Raw genomic sequence first — 22,876 nt, forward strand, 5'->3', positions numbered from 1 at the left:
GTTTCAGAGAAAAAGCTTTATTTCTACCATCCATGAACTGGTAGAAGGAGCAAGTGTGATAGATTCATAAAACAAGCATGGGTTCACAGTCTTTTGCACAGAGCGTATATTCCCCTTCTAGTTCCCTCCCCTTTCTCCTCCTCTTCAGGAGTCCTGCCCCATGTTGAGTTTCCTGAGCATGTACAGAAAGCTCCTGTCTTGGGACTATTGGACTCTTCCCAGGAAAGGGGGTGAGAAGCCAAGGGGGCTCGAGGAACCTTGTGGTTCAGCATGTCCAAGATGTTGCAACTGAATGAGATAAAAGTCAGTTCTCAGGCCTGCTTTGAAGAGAGCCTATTCATTAGCTTTCTGAAGCCTTCTCGTACTGATAAAAGTAACATTTTTGCCTATGCACAGCATCTTGTGAGAAAAGCAGAGGAAAGCTTTAGCTGTGGATTTTTAGAAGACAAAAGGAATTTTGGACAGTTTTGAGGCCTGGGGTGATTATTGAGGGGGGGATGACTTTGGGCCAAGGTAGGGTCACCTGTCCTCACCTCCTTCATTCGTCCCTTGAATATTTTTCTTAAATGTTCCCCTTATGACAAGCTGTTTTCTTTAGCCAAGCTGGTTTTAGATTATCCAGTGAAAATGGAGAACAGAGATTACTCTTGACGGGCTGGATATAGGGCTGCAGGCTCTGAGTCTGGGTTGGCTGCATCTTTCATGCACAAAATTAAGAAGGGGGGGGAAATGTGTGTTGCGGGGCGGGGGGCAGTTCAGTAGTTGCTGACAACCAGAGGAGGAAAATCCTCCCCAATACTTCAAATTATCGACCCATTCTTCCAATGGGAGCTATAAGAACATAAGATCAAGCCAATGCCTCATCTAGTCCACCATCCCATTCTCACAGTCACCGAATATTTTCCCCAATGGGAAGCCCGCAAGCATAATTTGAGCGCAATAGCACTTTCCTTGCCTGTAATTCCCAGCAACTGATATTCATATTGCTTCCCAGTCCTCCACCTCCACCAGATTGTTTAAATTTGTGCTCTATGGACCTCAGCTACAGTTGTGCAAAACGTGTCATTCTGTGGTGCTGAGGGTGGTCCTCTGATCCAAGGGTTACCTGGTGGTCAATGCTCAGCTACCTTAGCATCATTTCCATTACAGTGGTACCTTGGTTTGCATACGTCTTGGTTTGCATACGTTTTGGATTACAAACATGTCAAACCCGGAAGTGCATGTCCCGGTTTGCAACCTTTTTTTTGGATTACAACCCATTTTTTTGGGATTACGAACAAATTTTTTTTGGAGACCCCTTTGGCGAAAGCGCACCTTGGATTACAACTTGTTTTGGTTTACAAACGGACCTCCGGAATGGATTATGGTTGTAAACCAAGGTACCACTGTATTTAGGCATTGAGGGCGCCATCTAGGCTTCAGTACCAGCCTGCCTGGACACTCTGTCAGCTGACTCTTGAGGGCCAATCCCAGGCCACCAGCCCCTATAAAGCCCTGGCCTCAGAGGACGCTCTTCACCAGCAAATGTTTTCAGCAGGGGGCTGGTCCACTGTTCCTCAGACTTTGTGGGGGGCCGGATTATATTTTTCTGGAGGGGGGAAATGAGTAAATTCCTATGCCCTGCAAATAATCCAGAGATGCATTTTAAATAAAAAGACACATTCTACTAATGTAAAAACACCAGGCAGGCCCCACAAATATTTTTTGCTCCATGAGGCGGCTCCTTTGCATCACAAGGACTGAGGCCTAGTCCCAGTTACCACAAGCAGACCAAGGATGGGGACAGAGCGTTAGTTTCCAACTCTGGGGAACCGGTTTTCCTGGCACATATCGAACGCTGACAGTCTGCAAACATTAATATTTGAGGAGGTGGTGAATAACTGAGGGGCGATGAGAAACCAACACAGTTTGTGACGTCTTCGTGTGCAGAAATAGCTTTAATGTGCAGAAATTGGAAGCACTTTTGTGTTTTTCTGGTCGGCGTTTAACGATCCCTCGCCCCAACACCTGGCAATGGGTTTGCTCATTTTATGGGTGCATTTATTGCTTGATGTTAAGCCCATTTTTGTCCCATTGTATGTCAGAGGGTTATGCGGTATCTTGAGAAAAGACCCAGAAATCTAAAGCTCCTCATGTGAAGCATTGCCTTGCTTCATTGCTTGATAGGAAACTGCACAATCCATATCTGGAAATGTTCCATGTTTAGATGCGTGTGCAATCGTGTTGTTACTGCCGTTAACTTATTTGCACAGTGCTTCCAGCACACATCAGGACAGGTCGTAGCTTCAGCAGCAGAACACACGCCGAATGTCCCAGGTCCTAATCCTTGGAACCTCCACTTTTTAAAAAGGATATTCTCTGTTTCAGTGCCACTGTGTCTGAAGAATGGGCCTTCACACTCCAGCTTGAGCGGAAAGCAGTCAACAAGCAGGAAGTGGGCATCGTTCCAAGTAGATTCCTAAGGGGTGCCAGCCAGCCAGTGCTAATTGAAGGTAATTGCCTCATCAATATTTATAATCCCTATTCTTTCCCCTCCCCCAAACGATGATCTGGTTATGCCAACAAATCAGCGTGGGCCTGAGGGGCTCCTAGTGTCGTCGTCACTCGCTAATGTTTTCTTTAAAATGCCAACAACTTGGTGTTTTACATAGGAAATTAATGAAAAACCCACAGTGCCCCAATCTGCAGGCTTATGATTTACTTGTTGGGAGAGGAAATGGGGATTTCTGGCTTCCTCTCAGTTGTGGTGTGATCTGCCACCAGGATTCTAGGACCACATCTGCACCACACATCTAAAGCAGGATCATACCGCTTTAGACAGTCAGGGCTTCCACCAAAGAATCCTGGAAACTAATAGTTAATAATAATAATAATTTTAAAAAAATATTTATTTGTACTCTGCCCATCTGACTGGGTTTCCCCAGCAACTCTGGGCTACATTATTATTATTATTATTATTAGTAGTAGTAGTAGTAGTATTTATTGAGTTTATATACTTCTCCATACCTACAGGTCTCAGGGCAGTTCCATGGATAAAATTAGAATATAAAACCACAAAATACATAATCAAAATAAAAACAACAGCAACCAGAGTGGTTAGGACAGGCATAGGCAAACTCGGCCCTCCAGATGTTTTGGTACTACAACTCCCATCATCCCTAGCTAACAGGACCAGTGGTCAGGGATGCTGGGAATTGTAGTCCCAAAACATCTGAAGGGCCAAGTTTGCCTATGCCTGGGTTAGGGGAACCCCTATAAGAAAGCACAATGGCTTTTTTCCTTTAAAAAATGTTTAGGTGTACTCTCATTTTGACTCAAGAAAACCACCATTTTATAGTTCAGATCGGGGGAAATAAATACAGTAAATGGACAAAAGTACAAAGATTCACAAAATGTTTAGGGATGTACGTACTCCTGTGTCCCTCCTCCCCCCTGGAGGAAAAAAAAAGCACTGAGAAAGCATCCTGGCATAACCTAGTCCTAGTTAAGTTAACTGGCTGCATCTTTGCCTGGTGTTTTGGATACTCGTCTCTCTGTGATTTCTCCTTCCAGCAAGGATGAATTGGTCCACCAATGGAACAAGATTGCTGGTGGGGCAACCTGCCACATAGGTGCAGTTGGACAGGATGCTCCAGCATTTGCTGGGCTCTAGCAGCTGTTGCACAGGGTGAGGAAGCAGACGCTTGTACCTGTCAAGCAGCAACAGTTGGAGATCGTGGAGGTTTGCCACGGAGCAGCAATTACGATACAGGCTGGCTTCCTATAATATCTCAACATGGGTGCATTTGTCAACAAGAGAAGATCAATAGGAGGTTGTCAGATTTCCTACGCCTAGAGAAACAGGATCTTTAAATTCACTCTTCCTCTTTTGTTTGTTTTCTTTCTCTTTGACAATTTTTAAAGCTGTGTGCTCTCGGCCTTGATGATCACTGTGGGGGAGGGATGATGGGAAATTTGGAGCTTATTAGAAGACGGGGCTTGACTCTATAAAATCAGCTTAGTTTGACCAGTTGGCTCTGCTGGGGAACATGGATGGTCTGCTGAATGAGGAATGCTGAAAGGGGGGGAAAGGAACCTCTTAGAACTGCCTTCTTCTATAGATCCTTGCCTTTTCTCTTAAGAGCTGCATGCTACCCAAAAATGGGACTATAACTGCTGTAATAGCTTTATATGTTGGCTGTCTCTCCAGGAAATAAACCAAACCCAGATGCACGGGATAAGCCCTTTTTCTTTTAAAAACACCCCCACTATGAGCCATTTCTATTTGCAAGACAGTAGGAGGATTGTTTGTTGCATAGACTTCCTTTGAAGACCTGATTCACTCTTGGCAATGCCGACTAAGCCCCCAAACCTATCTATTGTCGTGAAATATGAGCCAGGATTCAATCACAGCATTAAGAGTTGCTGTGACTTGGAATGTGTGATGTAATAATGTGTGGAGTTCCTTTCCATTGTTCCTGCGAAACCAAAACTGCCCTCCATGTATCTGAGGTTTTTATTTGGGAGAGGGGCTTTCAGGAAAAAGAGAGAGAGTGTGGCTTCAACATGGATGTGAGCCCCAGCACTTATCTTTACAAATTAGCTGCACATTTTCTGTCTGTCAAAAGAGGAGTGAGGCTAGCTTCATGTTGTCAGGGATGGGCAACCTGAGTTTCAGGGCCAGATGTGACCATCCAGTATTCTCTATCTGGCCCTTAGGCCTCCTTCCAGGCCACGCCCCCGTCCCTAACTACACCCCTCACTGGGCCTAGTATAATACATTTTTAAATGTACAGTGCAGATGGGGCCTTAGCCATGTCTACTCGTTTTGGTGGGTGAGTAGCTCTAATTGGATACCACCCTTTGGTTATTAAATCTTTGCCACCATGTGGAAGGTGCCATTTTGGATTCTTTGCCTCAGGCTCCACCCCATTTCTGGCTCCTCCCCCAGCACTTTCTTTCACATTATTGCCTTATTAAGTACAGAAGGACCCAGCCTTACTCGTGGCAATAGAAAATGAGTATCCATGTGCACTCTTGTATTATTATTACGCTGGTGTGGTTTTTTAATGTGGTTTTCCATATTGTGTGCTTACTGTTTAATTCTGCAGTTATTTTTTGCAAGCAGGGCATTATTATTATTATTATTATTATTATTATTTTGTTAAGCCAATAATGTAAGACCTAAATGACTTGCCTTCTGCTTCCCAAGCATTAGGCTGGTGGGTCTGAATTAAGCAGGTTGTGTCTCCCAGCATAATGAATAGCTTTAAATCTTTCCCCTTAGACCTTAATGGACAGAGCCCTGTCCTGCTTAAATAATTTACAGCGCCCATAAATGAGAGGGTTTTCTCTCTCCCCCCCAACTCTTTTCAAACTGCACACATTCTGTTTCCATAGAAACACATGCAGTCTTTCTGCTTTTGCCTCGCCTTCGGCAAATCAATAGTGGTTTATTTCTCTTTTCCTACACACACACACACACACACACACACACACACACACACCTCCTGCCTTTTAAGGCCTTCTGTGGAGGCCTTGGGAAGGAGAGAGAGCTGTCAAAGGCACGGTTCCCTTTTGCACTCTGTGGGATAACTTTGTGGTGTAGAGCCTGTGGGGGGTTCTGAGCAGCAATTGACCCACCGGTGTGATTAAGAAGTGGCGGTTTTAATTGCACATTATACTGCAACCCAGCTCCCCTCCCCTTGAACTGCTGCTGGCTGAGGACAACCCAAAGCTCTTGGATCCTCGAAGGACCACCGCCATGAGGAACAGGCCCATTGATAAGTCAGGCCCCCTCCAATGTACAGGGGCGGCACTGTATAAATAGCTAAACGCATTGCCTTTATGATTTGTGAGAAATTCCACAGTCAGAGCTACAGGGTCCTGTTTCCTTTTGTACAAGAGAGCTCTGATGATTTATTGTATCCTCGGGGAACATAGGAAGCTGCCTTATTCCTAGTCAGACCATTGCTCCATCTGGCTCCGTATTGTCATCAGAGCAGCCCTCCAGGGTTTCAGACAGGAGTCTTTCGCAGCTGGGGAATTGAACCGAGGACCTTTTGCATGCAAAGATTGTGCTGTGCCACTTATTGGAAGGCTCTGCAAAACAGGCAGGAAAATTGTTGTTTCTGCATTGTTGGTTTCTCAGAGAGCAACAGTGCCCCTCCCTCTTCCCCTGCGCTTCATGGCTTAGGCTGCTTCTGGCTCAGCTAAACTCCCAGCTCCGTGTCCAGATATAAGTGTTTGTAGATGCACCGCAGGTGAAAACGCCCTGATGGATGTCTCATTCCAAAGGCCAGGGGGAGAGATTCCAAGGCCATCAAGGTATGGGGAGATGCTTCCGTTAGGTAGCTGCCTACCTGTTAAGTTTAGCAGGCAAAACTATAGCAAAGGCTCATTTTGATGAGTAAGTAAAGTACCCATACTTAGAACAACATGAAAGCCAGTTCCTCACATTCCAACCCTTCCCATCTCGCTGTTTTGTTCCCCACCTCATCCATCCCTGGGCAACTGCAGTTTTGAACCTGTTTTGTAGGTTCTTGCATTAAAATCATCACACAGGATGGTGTTTTGTTTGTTTTTTAAAATCCCACAGTCATTGCCCTGTGAATAAGGTGCAGACATTTAGTCAATCAGGATGCTTTTAATTAATCAATTGGATGGATTGGCTAAATGTTTGCCTCCTTTAAATTGTATGTGTATTAGTGCCAGTGGGTTTTTTTCTGTTGCTACACTTCAGTATGGCGTTCTGGCACCTTTAAAAAAAATCCTTATTATATTATTTATTGAAATTACCTGCCACTTTGTTTACTAAACTTAATTCAAAGCGACTTACAAACATACACTAAAACCAACGTAAAGGTAAAACGGAGTAAAAGCTAAAATGCATTCACATTTATAAAGAGGCAGGACTAAGACATTCTGCTCACTGAAGGAGGAGGTCAAAGGCCTGGTGGAAAAGAAATGTTCTTGCCTGGCATCCAGATACAGGTAATGATGGCGCCAAGTGTGTCTCGCTGGGGAGAACATTCCATAAGCAGGGGGCCACTACTGAGTAGGCCCGTTCTTCTGTTGACACCCTCTATACTCCCTTGGAGGGGAAATGGGAGAGAAGGCCCTCTGGTGACTAATGGGGGTCCGGGTTGGTTCATGCGGAAAGAGGCGGTCCTTGCGGTATTGGGTCTTGACCCGCTTAAGGCTTTGTAGGTCTAAACTTGAACTGAGCCCAGAAAACTAAGTGGAAACTAATGCGATCATGCCTGAATTGGTGTTATGTGCTCAGACTATCTTCTGTTGGTCAGCAGTTTGACTGCAGTTGCCAAACTGTCTTCAAAGGCAGACCTACATATAATGCATTGCAGTGATCTAACCTAGAGGTTAGAAGGGTGTATACAACAGAAGCAGGGTTGATGAACCCCTGATGCTGCAAATTGTTACTTCCCTCCCCACTGAATGGGCCAACTTTGGCAAGGGGTAGGCCCACCAACCTGTCAATCATCTGATGTCATAATGATAGTAGATGATTGACACTCGTGGAGGTGGGGGCAGATGGCGCACATGAGTAGACATTCGACTCTTCACCTGTTGGACAGAGAGTTCAGTCCTGCTTTCTTCAGATTTGGGTGTGTGAGGGAGTTCTGTGCATGGTGCCCCCTCATGCACCCAAATTGAGGAGGATTCAGCTCCCCCCCTCCATCAGCTAACTGGTTCGGTGTTGGTGTGTGATAATCCTGTCTTATGCCAGCTTTGTGTTACTGAAGCAGACTTTGAGTTACCCGCACCCTAATTTCTGTGTTACAAAGCACTGAGTATTGCCTTCACATTCTCGCTGTCCTCCCTTCTTGTAAATCTTATTTCATGTTTGAATTCCCTCAGCTATTTCAAGAATGTCATCCTACTGAGGTCAGATTACTTTCCCATGCAGTGTATAGAGAGAGCAAGCCTGCGAGGCATGGCACTTTTCAATTAAGTCTCTCTACTTTTCTCAATTAATTTCTTAATTTAGAAGTATAGGAGGCTGGAATTCCAGTATGGATCAGCAACACATCAGTCACAAGATACAAAGGGGGAGGGGGACCCCCCCCAGGCTTCAGATATTTTTAGAAGCTGTTCTAGAGAGGGTCAATGCCCCCCAACACAGTTTTCTGAAAGCCAGATGTGGTTGTTTGGGTCCTTGTCTTCGTAGCATTGAAGTATTGCTTTTTTTAAGACATAAATTTACATTGTGGCTTGAGAGTTGAGCAAATAAGGTGGCAAGACAGATGCTCAGCTAGTGGTGAGGGGGGAAGACGCCCACATTCTCCAGGAACGGAGAGACACAGGTTCAAATCCCTGACTAGTCTTGGACCCTGGACCCCAAGGAGGAGACACTGTTTTCCCTGTGTGGCAGGTAACCCAGAGCAGCCATAGGAACAGAGAGCCCCTTTCCTTCCCACAGTTGCTCCAGCAAAAGTGCTGCCTGGTGACTAACTGTAGGAGGCTAGTAAAACCATGTCATTTTCTAGATCCCCTGATCCTCTTTGTATGCCCATTCTTTCCATTGCTGTGGTTGGTATCAATTTGTTCATTTGTTCTCTCAGCTTCTTTTCCCCACTTTGAGGAATACAGACAAACTCTACAATTTGCTATTGGTTCTGCATTTCCTGATGGAGCTTTTACTCTGCTGTGGAGTCTTGGAGAATCAATTCTTGTTGGAAAAGAGTGTGTGTGTGTGTGTGTGTGTGTGCGCGCGCGCGCGCTTGTGTGCCTGGTTGTCCCCAGAGGGCTTGCCCATTTCATTTCCTCCTGATTGCTTTGCGTCCCTGCCCCCCCCCCCGACAACTAGCTTAGTCTCTGCAGCTTAATATATGGCTGAACGGCATTAACAAGGGATCACTCAGGTGCTTTTATTTTATCAGAGTTAGAGGCCAGTGCTCTCCTCCTCCTTCCCCATGTTTTGATAGCATGGCAGCAATGCTCTGAACTGGCACTGGATAACCAGGAGCTGCCATTTTAATTTGCCACAATGCCCCAGAGCAGTAGTCCTTCAGTTGCATTGTGGGTAATTTAAATGGTGGCTCTCAGACTCGAGACTGTTTTGAAATGGAGGCAGAGAGGCTAAGCAGGTGTTGGTTTGATATGCTGCCACCAGGACCTTGTAAGCAGGGTCTGACCTTCATAGCAATGACACCCTCAGTGTAGTGAGCAAGAATTTGGGCTTCTGCTTGTGACATACGTATATAGTTTTGCCCTTCTCCGTTTTAACCTCACTGAAAGTGAGTGGCTGGCCCAAGAGAGCTTCATGGGCAGGTCTTCTACCTTAGAAATCATAGAATTGTAGAGTTGGAAGGAACTCCAAGGGCCATCTAGTCCAACCTCCTGCAACCGTCTGTGATTTTGAAGGTGAGCACAAAGCTACTTCAGCAAGTCATTAAATGTCTTACCCTTTCCGGTCTCCTGTCATTTAGCAGCACTTCTAGGGATGGGGGATAAATTAGATCCGGTTTGCATTTAAAGGCGAACCTACCTAATTCACAGTCCCCAAAACAGTACCTGAACTGAAACACAGTCATTCTTCAAAATGCACTCGTGTTTAAATTTTGCAATTCAGTTCTCCAGCTAAGGAATGTGTACAGAATGCGTATATTAGTGAAAATACATGATATTAGGCAAAACTGCTTTGCAAACATGTTCCTATTAGGAGAAATTCGCACTAAGATGCTGATGGATGAGACCTTTACTTTTTTCAACAAAACAAACAAAAATAAATTGGAAACTTATATGCAGATGTGGAGAACTGAAGACTGGAAAAATAAGAAACGGAGAGACGCTGAAATTGACAGTTCCAAGGAGAGGCTCTTTTGCACAACACTGAGCTTGGTAGGCTTAGGAGGTTCGTTTTTGCAGCCTTCTGCTCACTGTGTGTGGGGGATTATGCTCCCAGCCCTGGTAAGGAGGACAGAGGGGAGTTTCCACGACCGGCTTCTGCCACCTCTGCAAACCAAAGACAGGTGTTCGAGGTCGACATGGTATTAAATGCTTTGGACTCCCACATACGAAGATCAGCTGTCAGGAATCCGCACAACTCACGCAGGCCTGCCCAGGTCCATGGCACGATGACGCAAAGGACAGGGAGGCAAATGTATGCCATGGGTGTGTGACCCAGTTTTGCCTTTCGGAGGGAACGTCTTGTCAACTTTTTGCTGGTGTGAATTGCTTGTAGCGACGCCCTTCCTCAGAATTCAGCTGCTGCTCCAGAGTCTCAAGGGGTTATGTCTGGGAGGGCATGTGTGGCATGCATGTATCTATCTATCTTCTTTTTAGTGTACCCGTTGGCAAATACATCCATGCTGACACTTATGGCCACATCCATACCATCTGCACTCTCATACCTCTTTAAACTGTCATGGCTTTCCCCAAAGCATCCTGGGGCACTGTAGCATCCTGGGGGACAGGTGCTGAGAGTTGTGTGGAGACCCATGTTCCCCTCACAGAGCTACAATTCCCAGAGTTCCCTGCAAAGAGGGATGAATTCATCATCATCATCATTTTTAATTTCTATCTTACAATACTCAAGGCGGTTTACAAGCTGGAGAAACAAAAAATGTACATCTTACAACAATCTAATGCAATACAAAAATGTGATAATAAAACATAACTTTAAAATAGGCAACCTCCTTCAAAAAAGTATCATTCAACAATCATTAGAATAGTATAAAATAATATCAACATATAAAAGTTAAACAGAAATCCACTCAACAGTTACAATAATATCTAAGCTATAATCAATAAAACAACGGCAAGCCACAGTACATAAAACAATACAATACACATTGAGAAGCAGAGGGTAGAACAAGGCAGGTGGAAGGAGGCCTTGCCTGGTGGAGTCTCTCCCCTCACAGTTCTTCCTCCAGGAACAGCTCCCTTATGAGGACTCCTAGGGCCGGAGGGTGGGGCAAGGCAGGTGGAAGGAGGCCTTGCCTGGTGGAGTCTCTCCCCTCACAGAATTGTTAAACTACTGTGGGGGATTATAGCTCTGGGATCTAAGTGTCTAGGAAGCTGCCTTATCAGCAGGCCAGATCAGTGACCCATCTAGCCCAATATTTGCTATAGTGACTAGCAGCTAATCTCTAGACTTTCAAGACAAGTTTACCTCATTCAATCAGGGACTTTCCGCATGCAAACCCAGATGCTCCACGATCCTTTTCCTGTCTCAGCCGGCTGGTGGCCCTCTCGATGCCAGCGAATTGGTGCTGTAGAGTTCACTCCCGCAAGTGGTAGTTACGGCCACCAACTTGGATGGCTTTAAAAGAGGACCTGGACAAATTCACGGAGGATGAATCTGTCAGTGGCTACCAGCCACAATGGTCATGTTCTGCCTTCATGGTCGGGGGCAGTAATGCTTGTGAATACAAGTTTCTGGAAAAGCAGGGGAGAGGGCTCTTGTGTTCAAGCCCTTTTTGAGGATTTCCCATAGGCATTTGGTTGGCGGCTGTGAGGATGCTGGACTAGATGAGCCATTATTCATTATTTAGTATATTTCTATACCGCCCTTTATCTGAGGATCTTGACAGGGCGGTTTACAATACGAAAACACAAAAATGCACACCATACTAACAAACAGAAACAATAACCCCCCCCCACAGTATTTTACTGTTCTTGTGTTATGTTCAATTCAGTTAAAATATCAACAGCTTCTGTTTTTCTACTTCTACTGGTCAGCTGTTCTCCGGATGCAACCGCTGGCTTCATCTCGCTTTTTTAATATTTAGCAGTCATTTATGCCTTCCTTTATAAGCATTTTTAAAAAGTGCTTCCTTAATGTTGTTCCATTGATCCCCTTCTTGAATTGGAGGGCTGGAAAGCTAATCAGTTCATGTGGAATGGGATTGGTTTACAAATAATTAGCAGGGGATTTTGTGCCATATATCAGAAGCTAGGAGGAGAACCCCACAGCAGAAAATGTAAGTTGATGAACGTGGTCTCTTAGCCAGATTTTTAAACTAAATGGTTGAAATGTCCCCCCCCCCCGCTAAAACACTCTGTGATTTTTGTTTGCTTGCGTAGAATAATGGCTTCCAACCTGAGAGCAGCAAGGCTTCCATGCCACTGCATAATGAAGTGCCATAATGATCAGGTGACGTGGCCATGGATAGCAATTGGTGGAGGGGAGGAGCCAAATGGCAGGTGGTATTAGCTGAGCCAATGGGGGGTCCCTCCCTGTCTCACCTCTTCCTCATTGACTGCCATGTGGCCACCCAGCCTCTGCTTAAAAACTGCCAATGAAGGCGAGTCCGCCACTTCCCATGGGAGTCTATTCCACTGTCAATCAGCTCTTATTGTCAGAAAGTTCCTATATTGTCAGAATCTCCTGTCTTGTAACTTGACTCCATTGGTTCGGGTCCTGCCCTCCAGAGCAGTTGAAAACAAGCTTGCTCCATCTTCCATGTGACAGCCCTTTAGATATTTGAAAATGGCTATCATATCTCCTCTCAGTCTCCTCTTTACCAGGCCAAACATACCCAACTCCCTCAACCATTCCTCATAAGACTTGGTTTCAAAAACCCTTTATCCATCTAGGTTGCCCTCGTCTGCACACATTCCAGCTTGCCAACACCCTTCTTAAACTGTGGTGTCCAGAACTGAACACAGTACTCTAGGTGTGGTCTGACTAAGGCACAATAGAATAGTACTATTACTTCCCTTGATCTGGACACTTAACTTCTGTTGATGCAGCCTAGAATAGTGCTCATTAACTTTGTTTGCTGCTGCATCAAACCCGTCTCCTCGCTTTGTCCTGGGGCAGGCGCCCACCAGCATCAAAAACGAGGTCGCTGCTGGCGAGCACATTTCTGGTCTCTTGTGCAAGGGTTCTTGAGAATTTCCAACATTTCTTTGCACTGGAATGGGTGGAATAGCTTTGAATGGAGCGCGTGGGAGGCTTTATTGGCCCGATGAAAACCTGCACACATGCCAAAAGCTGTGAATGAACAGTTAACATGCCTGTGCGGGGGGAGAAGCATGTGTTCAAGGGCCCTCTATGAGGCATTCATGGACAAATTGCAGAAGGGCGCAATATGGTTTTGATCCGTTTTGAAAAATGGTAGCGGGTGCGTGCCAGGTTTTTTCTAGGGCCGTCTGCGTAACGGTGAGGGTGATTATTATCCAGGCACTGTTCTGTATTATCCAAGTGGGGGGGATGGAATGACATAGAAACCGTGAACACCTAGCTGTTTCCAGCAACGGGTGGGGGGCAGGGGGCTTATATTGAAATAATGCCAGGCGATCAACCAGGTTGCTGCATTTCAGGGTATGAAAGGGAATAATTCCCCATCTTGCTGGGAGCCGACAGCTGTGCTACAGCTGTAATCCTGCTCTGATTGACCTCTGTGCTTAGAGACTGCCTACCTCGGAGTGCCAGATGCCGAGGGCAAGCAGCAGAGAATGCCCCATCTCCCTGGAAGCTGCTGGGTGCAGTGAAAAACGCTGTACTGGATGGGACCTTTTGGCCTAGTCTAGCAGGGTTGTCTTCTTATAAGCCCCCGGAGAGAGTGCCTAGAACAGGAGTGGGGATCCTCAAGCCCTGGGGGGCTGAATGTGGCCCTCCAGGCATTTCTGTCTGGCCCTTAGAACTCTCCCTGAGCCAGGCAGAGGTTTGTTCCAGCTCTGCCTGGAGATGTAGTGGATTGAACCTTGGACCTTCTGAATGTGAAGCAGATAGCCCAGTTGGTTAGAGCATGGTGCTGATAATGCCAAGGTTGCAGGTTCAGTTCCCATTTCGGAAAGCTGCATATACCTGCATTGCAGGGGGTTGGACTAGATGATCCTCAGGGTCCCTTTGAACTCTACAATTCTATCCTTCCTTCCTTCCTTCCTTCTTGTAGCTGAGCCCACTCTTTTGAGCTAAGACACTTTTCTGATAAGTAAACTGGGAAGTCCCATCGCCTTTGCTGGACTGCCTCTTTCTGGAGGCGTGCTAAATTCACGTCCAGTGGTGAACAATACAAAGCAAAAGTTGTTCGTGCAAGTGAGCACTCGGAACAGGATGCAAAAGAGACACGGGTGAACCAGTTTTGTTCCTCTGCGAGCTTGTAATAACCCGCTCCGCGGCACCTTGGAGATGTTCACTTAATTGAATTCAGTCTGCCATCAGCTTAACGTCCCTTTGCTTGGTTGTTAATGAGGCTGGTACTAAGGCTCCTTGGCTCCTTCCCCAGCTTGCAGCAGGAAAGCTCCAAAGGCTTGCATGGAAATGTTCAATTTGCTTGGGCTACTCTTTGAAATCCATTCAAAAGGCAAAGCATCTGCAAGGCAGATGAACATTAGGCCTGCAGAGAAGTAGCCACCTGAAACATAACAGAAGTGGTTTGGGGTTTTTTTTGGTTTTTTTAAGGACCTATCCAGATGTCTTTTATTGTGCATTCATGATTATTTGTGACCACAATGGTTTGGGGGCAGGTATATGCAATCCCACTTTGTTCCTGCAAAAGTTTTGAAGCAGTCATGCTGCCTTTATTTCCAATTGGTGCCTTTTGCATAACTTCCTGCTGAAGCGCTGTAACTTTATATGAAGAAGAAGAAGAAGAGTTTGGATTTGATATCCCGCTTTATCACTACCCAAAGGAGTCTCAAAGCGGCTAACATTCTCCTTTCCTTTCCTCCCCCACAACAAACACTCTGTGAGGTGAGTGGGGCTGAGAGACTTCAGAGAAGTGTGACTAGCCCAAGGTCACCCAGCAGCTGCATGTGGAGGAGCAGAGACGCGAACCCGGTTCCCCAGATTACGAGACTACCGCTCTTAACCACTACACCACACTGGCTCTCACCACAGATGTTCTGCTTTCATGGTGCTATAGTGGAGGAGTGACCCTCCCGATGGCAAAAATGTGGTAACATCAGGGAATCATCACAGAACAACTAATAAAGTTGAATGATGTGTGGATGGTCCAGTGTATTGGTGGTCCAGTATATTGGTGGTCCACCACCAATGCACTGTTACTGCATCAATGACGTGATGCAGAATACTCATGGCAAGAAAACAATAACCCTTTAGCCTGGAGGTATTTGGCCCAGTGTGTTTTTAAAAGCCACATCACTGTGGGACAGCCTCCCATGCTCAACCCAACTTTCTCACCAGAGTGTCTTCGTATGAAGGTTGGTGACCAAGCCGCTTGGTTGAGAACAAACTCGCATATGAAGCAGGAGAAAAGCCACACCCACCCAAGGCCTAGTCTCTGCAGCGCCCATGCTCTGTGTAAAAACTGGACTGGAACTGTTCCATGCTCTGCTAATCTGGAACACATAAAACCTGGTCTGGATTCCCTTAACATTGCAACCACCACCACCTCCCAGGATAAGAGCCACACCAGGAGCGTTGGTTTGAGGAGGATCTCAGGTATACTCATGCAATGCCAGTGGCATCAAATTTGCCCTCCAATGGCGCTCCCCCCCCCCGGGGATTCTGGGTTGTTTCATAGGGTCCCAGCTGGAACTGCCTGTGGTTTCTTTATTTTCTGGCTAGTGGAGCAGGGAGCTGAGCAGAAGGGCCCTGAGGATTATGCCCCATGGGTCAGACCACTCTGTGGATCCTTTAACAACCTTTGACAAATCATTTTCTAGTTACTGCCAACATGTGATAAAAGAAAGCTCTCTAATATTTCCTGAGTACCGCAGGTATGAAGAAATTGCGATAGCATATTTACAAGATGTAATAATTGTGCTTGGAACAACTTTGCTCTTAATATTAATCGCCAGTCTGCAAACTGTCACTGCCCTGCAACACCCCCACATAGGTTTCCCACAATTTGAAATAGCAATATGCACCCTGAATTCCCACTGAAAGTTGTTGGGGAAGGTTTGTCTACATGCCAACCTTGTTTTGTTGGTTGGGGTCTCTTTTTTGCCGCTTTACTTTCCCTGCAAAACATTCCCCCACAACCGTTCAGCAAACTAAAGAATGACATAGCACTAACACAAGCATTTTCTTACAGGTTGCTATGGTTCCCCCACTCTCGGTCTGAACAGGCAATGAAAGAATCTCCCTCTCTTGGTAACAAGTAGCTCTCCTGGAATCACTGGAGAATGAGATGGCGGTGCTGCCCCTGTGAATTATCCCGGTAAGTCTTCTATGTATTCCAAAACAGTTCAGCTGAAAACACAAGGTTTCCCCCCTCTAATAAATTCATTTTATAAGAAGAGACCTGTGGCGACAGGCCATAATCAAAATCATAATTTAATTGAAAAATCTGCTGGGTTATACAGTCTTCAGTAAGCACCAGAAGTTCTGGCCTCAGTTGCATGACATCGGACCCACAATGGCCCCTGGTGGCTATGAGCTGTGCATCTGAGCCGTGGGGGAAAGAGTATAGGCAGCTGGTGCAAGCTTTTGAGCAGCACGGTTAGGGGCTGGGTTCGCTCTGCCTGCAACAGCAGCCTCCAGGGCAGGGAAAAAGGACCAGTTAGGGAAGCCTCCCTTTTCTGGAATCAAAGAAGAGCCCTGCTAGATGAGACCAGGGGTCTCTCTAGGCCAGTGTTTCTCAGTTTGCAAGGTTTTTCTTTTTCATGACAATTCATCAGCATTTCAATACAGTTGCCCTCCGTACATTCTACCTGGCCCTCAGAACTCTCCCCGGCCCTCACCACTCACTGGCCCTGCTTCACACCCCTGCAGTTCCCTGCCTGTAGAGCAGTGCTTTCCAAACTTGGGTCTCTAGCTGTTGTTGGACTACAACACCCATCATCCCTGACCACAGGTCCTGCAAGCTAGGGATGATGGGAATTGTAGTCCAACAATAGCTGGGGACCCAAGTTTTGCAGGGAGTCCCATAGTGGGCGGAATTGGAGCAGACGACAGGCAAAGCTGACTCATTCTCCTTTTGTCCCCATCCTCTTCCCCATTGCCTAGTTCTGCAAGGCCATCATAGACTACTGTATAAGGAGGAGGCAGTTGGAAGGCAGGGCCACCTCCTGGACTGGATGTAAGAAGTCGGGCAAGCAGGTGGAGGCTGAGTTCAGGCTGAGGTTAGTGGGGCAGCGCCCCACTTGTCCGACCAGACCAGCCTCCCGTGTTTCCAAGAATAATTCAGAGCGTTAAAAGGCTGCAGTTTTATCGCTGACATGAATCGGTTAGTACAAGAACAGAACATCTGTGCATAATATGTGTGCGTGATAAGAGAATTGTTAACGCATGGGTAAATTTTGCAGCTTATTGCTTTGCCTAATGGTGTTAAGTCTGCCTGCACGCTGTCTCGCTAAGAGGTTCTAATGACACTTCTTTTTCCTTTGCGTACACACACACACACACACACACTATTAATATGGTTCTATTATCTCGTTGGCTTTTGAAATCTTCCGCCTGCCACGTAATGGAAATGAGATAATGTGATGGAACGCTTCCCCCCCCCCCAAAAAAAAAAACCCCTGCCCAATTCATTCCTGATGTAATTTCATCCATCAGTGGAGTCTGTACCAGAAATAAATGGTATTTTCTTTCTGTGTTGTCAAAGGGGGAAAAGGCAATACTAATAATTGAATTGGTGGTGCTTTCTGTTCTTGTGGATTTGAGGTATTTAACAGCAAAGCAAAATACTATGGGTTTTGTCTAGTGTTAAGTCATGCTCAGAGTTAGACCAGTTGAAAATAATGGGCATATTTAACACAGGTCCATTGGGCAGTATCCAGCAAACGCATCCTTTCAGCTCAAGGATTTCTACTTTTGCTGCCTTTTCTTCCCCATGCATGCCCCGTGCCCTTAGTGCTACGTTGAGTAAAACCCACCAACTTCAGTGGGTCAGCTCGGAATAGAACTTGCTTGAATACAACCCTATGAGGCACATTTCTGCAACATGTCTTGACGTATTGTTTTCCTATCCATTTTGTTTCCGTGCGCTTTATATATTTTCTTTTTAGCCCTGAAATCAACACAACCAATGTAGCAAAAAGAGAGTTGTTTAATTTTCCTGCTATGCAATTGTGGACACATTTATTCATTTATTTTATATTAGATGCTTGCTCTAGTATCTTCTTCCTTTTTGATGCTGCAAAAATCCACTTCATCTTGTTTTTTAAACACATTTATATCCAGGCTTGCCAGCCTCTAATTTCAAAAGCAAGAACCGCAGCTCATTAATAGCACATCTGCCTTGCGTGCAGAAGATCCCAGATTCAATCCCCATCATCTTCAGGGAGGGCTGGGGGAGACTCCCTGTTTGAAACGCTGGAGAACTGCTCCAGTCAGTGTCGACAATATTGAGCTAGATACCAACAGGTCTGACTCAGTATGATCCTAAAAGTAATGACACACTTGGAGGAGGCGAGAGGCATAGCCAACACAAGACCTCCCTCTCTCATTATACCAGAACTCAGGGACATCCAATGAAGTGGAAAGTTTGTTTAGATCTTTGAATAAATTTTATTTGAGGATTTCCACCCCCAAACTCAGCTCAAATTCTGCCAGTTCCCAGTTGTCTCAGGAGTTGTGTAGGCAGGTGAACTGTTTAAAACCAGCTATCTCTGGTTACATTTCTCGCACAAAATAAAAAAATCTTTTTATTTTTCAGTCAAACATGTTTCTGAGGCTTCGGACGCCGTACTGAAGGGCCTTCTCTCGGACTTCCTCCTGTGGTAGATTCACCTTGGTCCGAAATTCTCCAGGCTTATTCAGCAACATTGCATTTTGGCATCGCCAATGTCCCACCATTTTGTTGTGGATTACTGGCTAGCGGTGCTGGAAGATGTCGACGTAGCTTCTTGACGACAAATCTGAAAGGCAGACTGCGTGCCTCCTCACCTTTTCTTCCTCCTGGCCCGGGGATTTATACGTTTATTCTCTTTCCTTCCTTTCTACCTCAAAAGCTGGTTTGAAGAAAAAAAAGTCTAAACATTTTCCAAAAGCAGTTATCAAAAATGACAAGTCTGTTCCGGCGGAGCAGCAGCAATGGCAGCTCAAGGAACGGCTCCTCTGCCCAGGAACTCAACAACAGCCGCCCCGCGAGGCAAGTCCGGCGGCTGGAATTCAACCAGGCCATGGAAGATTTCAAGACTATGTTCCCCAACATGGATTATGACATCATTGAATGTGTCTTGAGGGCGAACAATGGCGCAGTGGATGCCACCATTGACCAGCTGTTGCAGATGAACTTAGACGGCAGCGGGTATGACGACAGCTCGGATTCAGATGACAGTATTCCTCCTGAGGTAAACCTCACTGTGTTGTGGAGGCCGTCCGCAAAATGCCCTCTGGTGGACCCCTCCTTATGCTTGCGTGCCATGCATACCCAACATGGCAGTGCTTCTTCGATTGCTGCTGGGTGTCCTCTGTTTTTACTGCTGTGGGGCATTGTGGGAAGTGAAAATGGCGGCTGCCCAGCCCAGCAGTGAATACTGGGGGGAATGGGGAAATCCAATGAAAGGTGCCAAGGCTGGTGCCAGAAATGATGCTTTGTGGTGAAACCAGGCCTGGGTGTTTACTAGCTGATGTTCCAGGGGTCGGCTGTTTTTCTTGTGTGGAGAAAATAAAACTAGAGGATTTGGGGGAGAAGGGAACTATGGAGTCAACAAACTGGACTGTGATTGCTGAGGTGGTGGTTGTATTTTATACTACGCTTTGTCATACTGCTTTGTTTCTAATCAGTGAATATCCTGTAACTTGCTGCGGAAAGCCTGAAACTTTTTAGACCCCAAATGTTCTGGTTCTCTCCCCTCTCAACATTCGCTGCATTAATGCCATGTGGTAGCATTGGAGAAGCATTGTGGAATGACTGATAGAGTGGAATAAACCCGCCACTAATGTACTGTTGCTGCGTGAGGATTGTATTACTTTATAAGTCTGTGTTTCGCACACTACTCCATTTTAAGCCATTCATTGTTTTTTTCTAGTTTTTAGGATTTTTTAAAAAATGAATGTTGTGGGGGGTTTTTCCCCCTCCCGCTGTTTTTATGTAGACAACTTAGCAGTTTGCAATGTATATAGCAGTATATATTTAAAATAAATAAATACACTAATCCTTCCTGCCCCACCCCGCCCCACCCCATGTTTTGGACTACAACTCCCATCAGCCTGAACTGGGACAGAAAAATTCTATAAAAATATAAGATGAGCTGTGCTGGACCAGGCCAGTGGCCCATCCAGTCCAACATCCTGTAATCGCAGTGGCCAACCAGATGCAAGTGGGAAGCTCTCAAGCATGATCTGTGCACAGGAGCACTCTCCCGTCTTGTGGTTTCCAGCAACTGGTATTCAGAAGCATAACCAGCCAGGATGAATTTGTCTAGTCCTCTTCTGAGGCCCATCCAATTTGGTGTCCATCACTACCTCCTTCAGGAGCAAGTTCTATAGTTTAACTCTGCACTGCATGAAAAAGTCTATTATCCTGAATGTTCCAACATTCAGCTTCATTGGCTGCCCACGAGCCCCAAACACTACGGCAACCTTTCTTCATGAGGGCTCCATCTCCTTGGTCATTTTGGTTGCCCTTCCCTGAGCCTTTTCCAACACTACAATATCTTTTTTGAGGTGAGGCGCCCATTCCAAATGCGGTCACACCATGGATTTGTATAACAGCATTAGGATATTGGGTTCCTTTTCATACTGGGTCAGTGTCCTTCATTGAGCTCTCTACTCTGACTGACTACAACAGGCATAGGCAAACTCGGCCCTCCAGATGTTTTGGGACTACAACTCCCATCATCCCTACCTAACAGGACCAGTGGTCAGGGATGATGGGAGTTGTAGTCCCAAAACAGCTGGAGGGCCGAGTTTGCCTATGCCCGGACTGCAAGGTCTCCTGTTCCTAGTCAGCCACTGCCAGTTCAGGCCACACGCAGGTTTACGGGTTTGGGGCTCTCCTGTGAATAAATAAGGAGCACGAGAGTTATAGGGCATTAAAGGATAACATCTCCCGCCCCCATGCGGACCTTAAGAATGGCAGTAGGAAAAACTATGTGCAAGAGCTTTGCCGTGCAGAAAAAGACAAGACCGGGGGGGGGGGGGAGAGAGAAAGGGGTGGATGACAACATCAGAGCAGCCACGGCGAGATTAAGCCAACGGCCTCACATTCTTTCAAAGCAGATCTGACAAGGGCAGGCTGTGTGTCGCGCTTGGTTAGAGGGACAACTGCAAGCGGGTTTCATGTTGCGTGAATAGCTCGTCGACTATTTGCGGATTTGAAAACATCCTGGCAAGATGATAGCACACGCTCCCTGCTCCAAGGCTGCCAGGATCTCGGTGGAGTTGAAACTCTTTTTTTTTTTTTTGCTCTAGTAGCGGGAGAAGTCAGGTGTGGAGGGGCACGTCCTGTCTTGGGGTGACTTAAGGCCAAGCGGCCGGTTGTCTGCCCAGTCTTGGAGTTTCCCCAGGGGTCTACCCGACTCACGGCCCTTGCAAGATGCATTCAGCCCACCAGCTGGGCACGGCGGGGCCTCCAGAGGGCAATGGGAGCCTGGTTGTGTTGTGTGTTTGAGGCTGCAGAAACAGAGGCGGCTGTGAAGCACCTGTCAGGCCCTGAAAGGTGGCTATTGAAGTGTATTTAGGTGTGTGGCATCGTAAGATGCTTAGCCTTGCTCTACTGCAGTGCTTTCCAAACTTGGGTAGCAGGACCAGTGGTCAGGGATGATGGGGGTTGTAGTCCAAAAACAGCTGGCGACCCAAGTTTGGAAAGCACTGCTCTACAGGCAGGGAGCCTCAGGTGCGTGAAGCAGAGGTGTGAAGCAGGGCCTGTGAGTGGTGAGGGCCAAGGAGAGTCCTGGGGGCCAGGTAGAATGTATGGAGGGCAACTGCATTGAAATGCTGATGAATTGTCATGAAAAAGAAAAAAATTGCAAATTGCTGCAGAAATGTGGAGAGTGAATTTAGGGTTGGAAAAATGAGAGGCTGAGTGGACGGAAAGTTCTTCCATGACTTGTCCCTTGCTGCCCCCTCCCTTAACCCCCATTTGCTACTTTTAACCTTCAGCTCCTTCTGCAGATCTTTTGAGTTCATTTTTCCTTTGGCCTTCTGCTGTGTCAGTTCCCACTTCCCCTGCCCTTCATCTTATAGAGTCACCAGTAGCTTTTTAAAACAACAACAAATTAAGAGCTGCCTCCTTTTAGTGAATGTGAGGAAGCCACAGCCATGAGACCTCAGTGGGGATGCCATAGAATTTGGTCAGAAATGGGAACATAAATTGCCACAATTTATATATTTTTTCGCCTCATGTCGGGAACAGTATTTATGGTTGTATTTTTAGTCTGCAAACCTTATGGAAAGGATTGTGTTACTGTCTGTATCGTTTTTGACATTGCCCTTCTACTGAAATGCATTAATATGAATTATGATATCAATTGCACAAGTTTTGGCCCTAGCAGATAGAGAGGCAGGTCTTAGCAGAAGTCAAACTGTAGCAGAAGAGAAATGCTGTTGATTGCAGTGAGCACAATCACTGCCTCCATTACATCCCTAGTCCTCACCGTTTCTGCACTTCTCGGATCTCTGTAATGTGCAAAGCCATTATAAATTCTGTCTCCTTCTGCCTCTTTCATTTGATTCAGATCTTGGAACGGACTCTAGAACCTGACAGTTCAGATGAAGAGCCGCCTCCGGTTTACTCTCCCCCCTCCTACGACATGCACGTGTTTGACAGACAGTACCCACAGGCTCCCCCAACACCACCTCCCAGGTAAGCAGGCTAAACTCTTATTGGGAGTTCACAAAATTCTAATGCATTTTGTTCAGCAATCAGGCGATTTGCATGAGCTGTCCGTCTGAGGCATAAAGTGCATTGCCTTGCAGGCCTAAGAGCGGAGTGAAAAATAGCTGAATCCACAATATCTGGCCCACTAATCCAGTCTTGCAATTAAGCACTAGCCTGGTAGCCATAGGCAACCAGGAGTTTCATGTAAACAAGTGACCAGGCTGGCAGAGGAGGAATGGAATATTCCA

The 22,876-nt window shown here is 46.2% G+C and overlaps 1 protein-coding gene across 4 annotated transcripts in view; it reads left to right on the plus strand.

Moving 5' to 3' along the window:
* The window catches only part of CUEDC1 (CUE domain containing 1), a 62,694-nt gene that overhangs the window by 21,800 nt on the left and 18,018 nt on the right, over positions 1 to 22,876 (plus strand). For 2 of the 4 annotated variants that reach the window (XM_080983162.1, XM_080983163.1), the window contains exons 2-6: positions 2,368 to 2,492; positions 15,951 to 16,076; positions 16,865 to 17,084; positions 18,519 to 19,155; positions 22,486 to 22,613. In XM_080983162.1, the coding sequence (XP_080839288.1) occupies positions 18,865 to 19,155; positions 22,486 to 22,613 (419 nt within the window). In that variant the 5' untranslated portion in view covers positions 2,368 to 2,492; positions 15,951 to 16,076; positions 16,865 to 17,084; positions 18,519 to 18,864. The remainder of the gene's footprint in view (positions 1 to 2,367; positions 2,493 to 15,950; positions 16,077 to 16,864; positions 17,085 to 18,518; positions 19,156 to 22,485; positions 22,614 to 22,876) is intronic. The other 2 variants (XM_080983161.1, XM_080983164.1) reach the window with 2 other exon arrangements.

The sequence above is a fragment of the Podarcis pityusensis genome, assembly GCF_964106645.2.
Source record: "Podarcis pityusensis genome assembly, chromosome: 15".
Lineage (NCBI taxonomy): Eukaryota > Metazoa > Chordata > Lepidosauria > Squamata > Lacertidae > Podarcis > Podarcis pityusensis.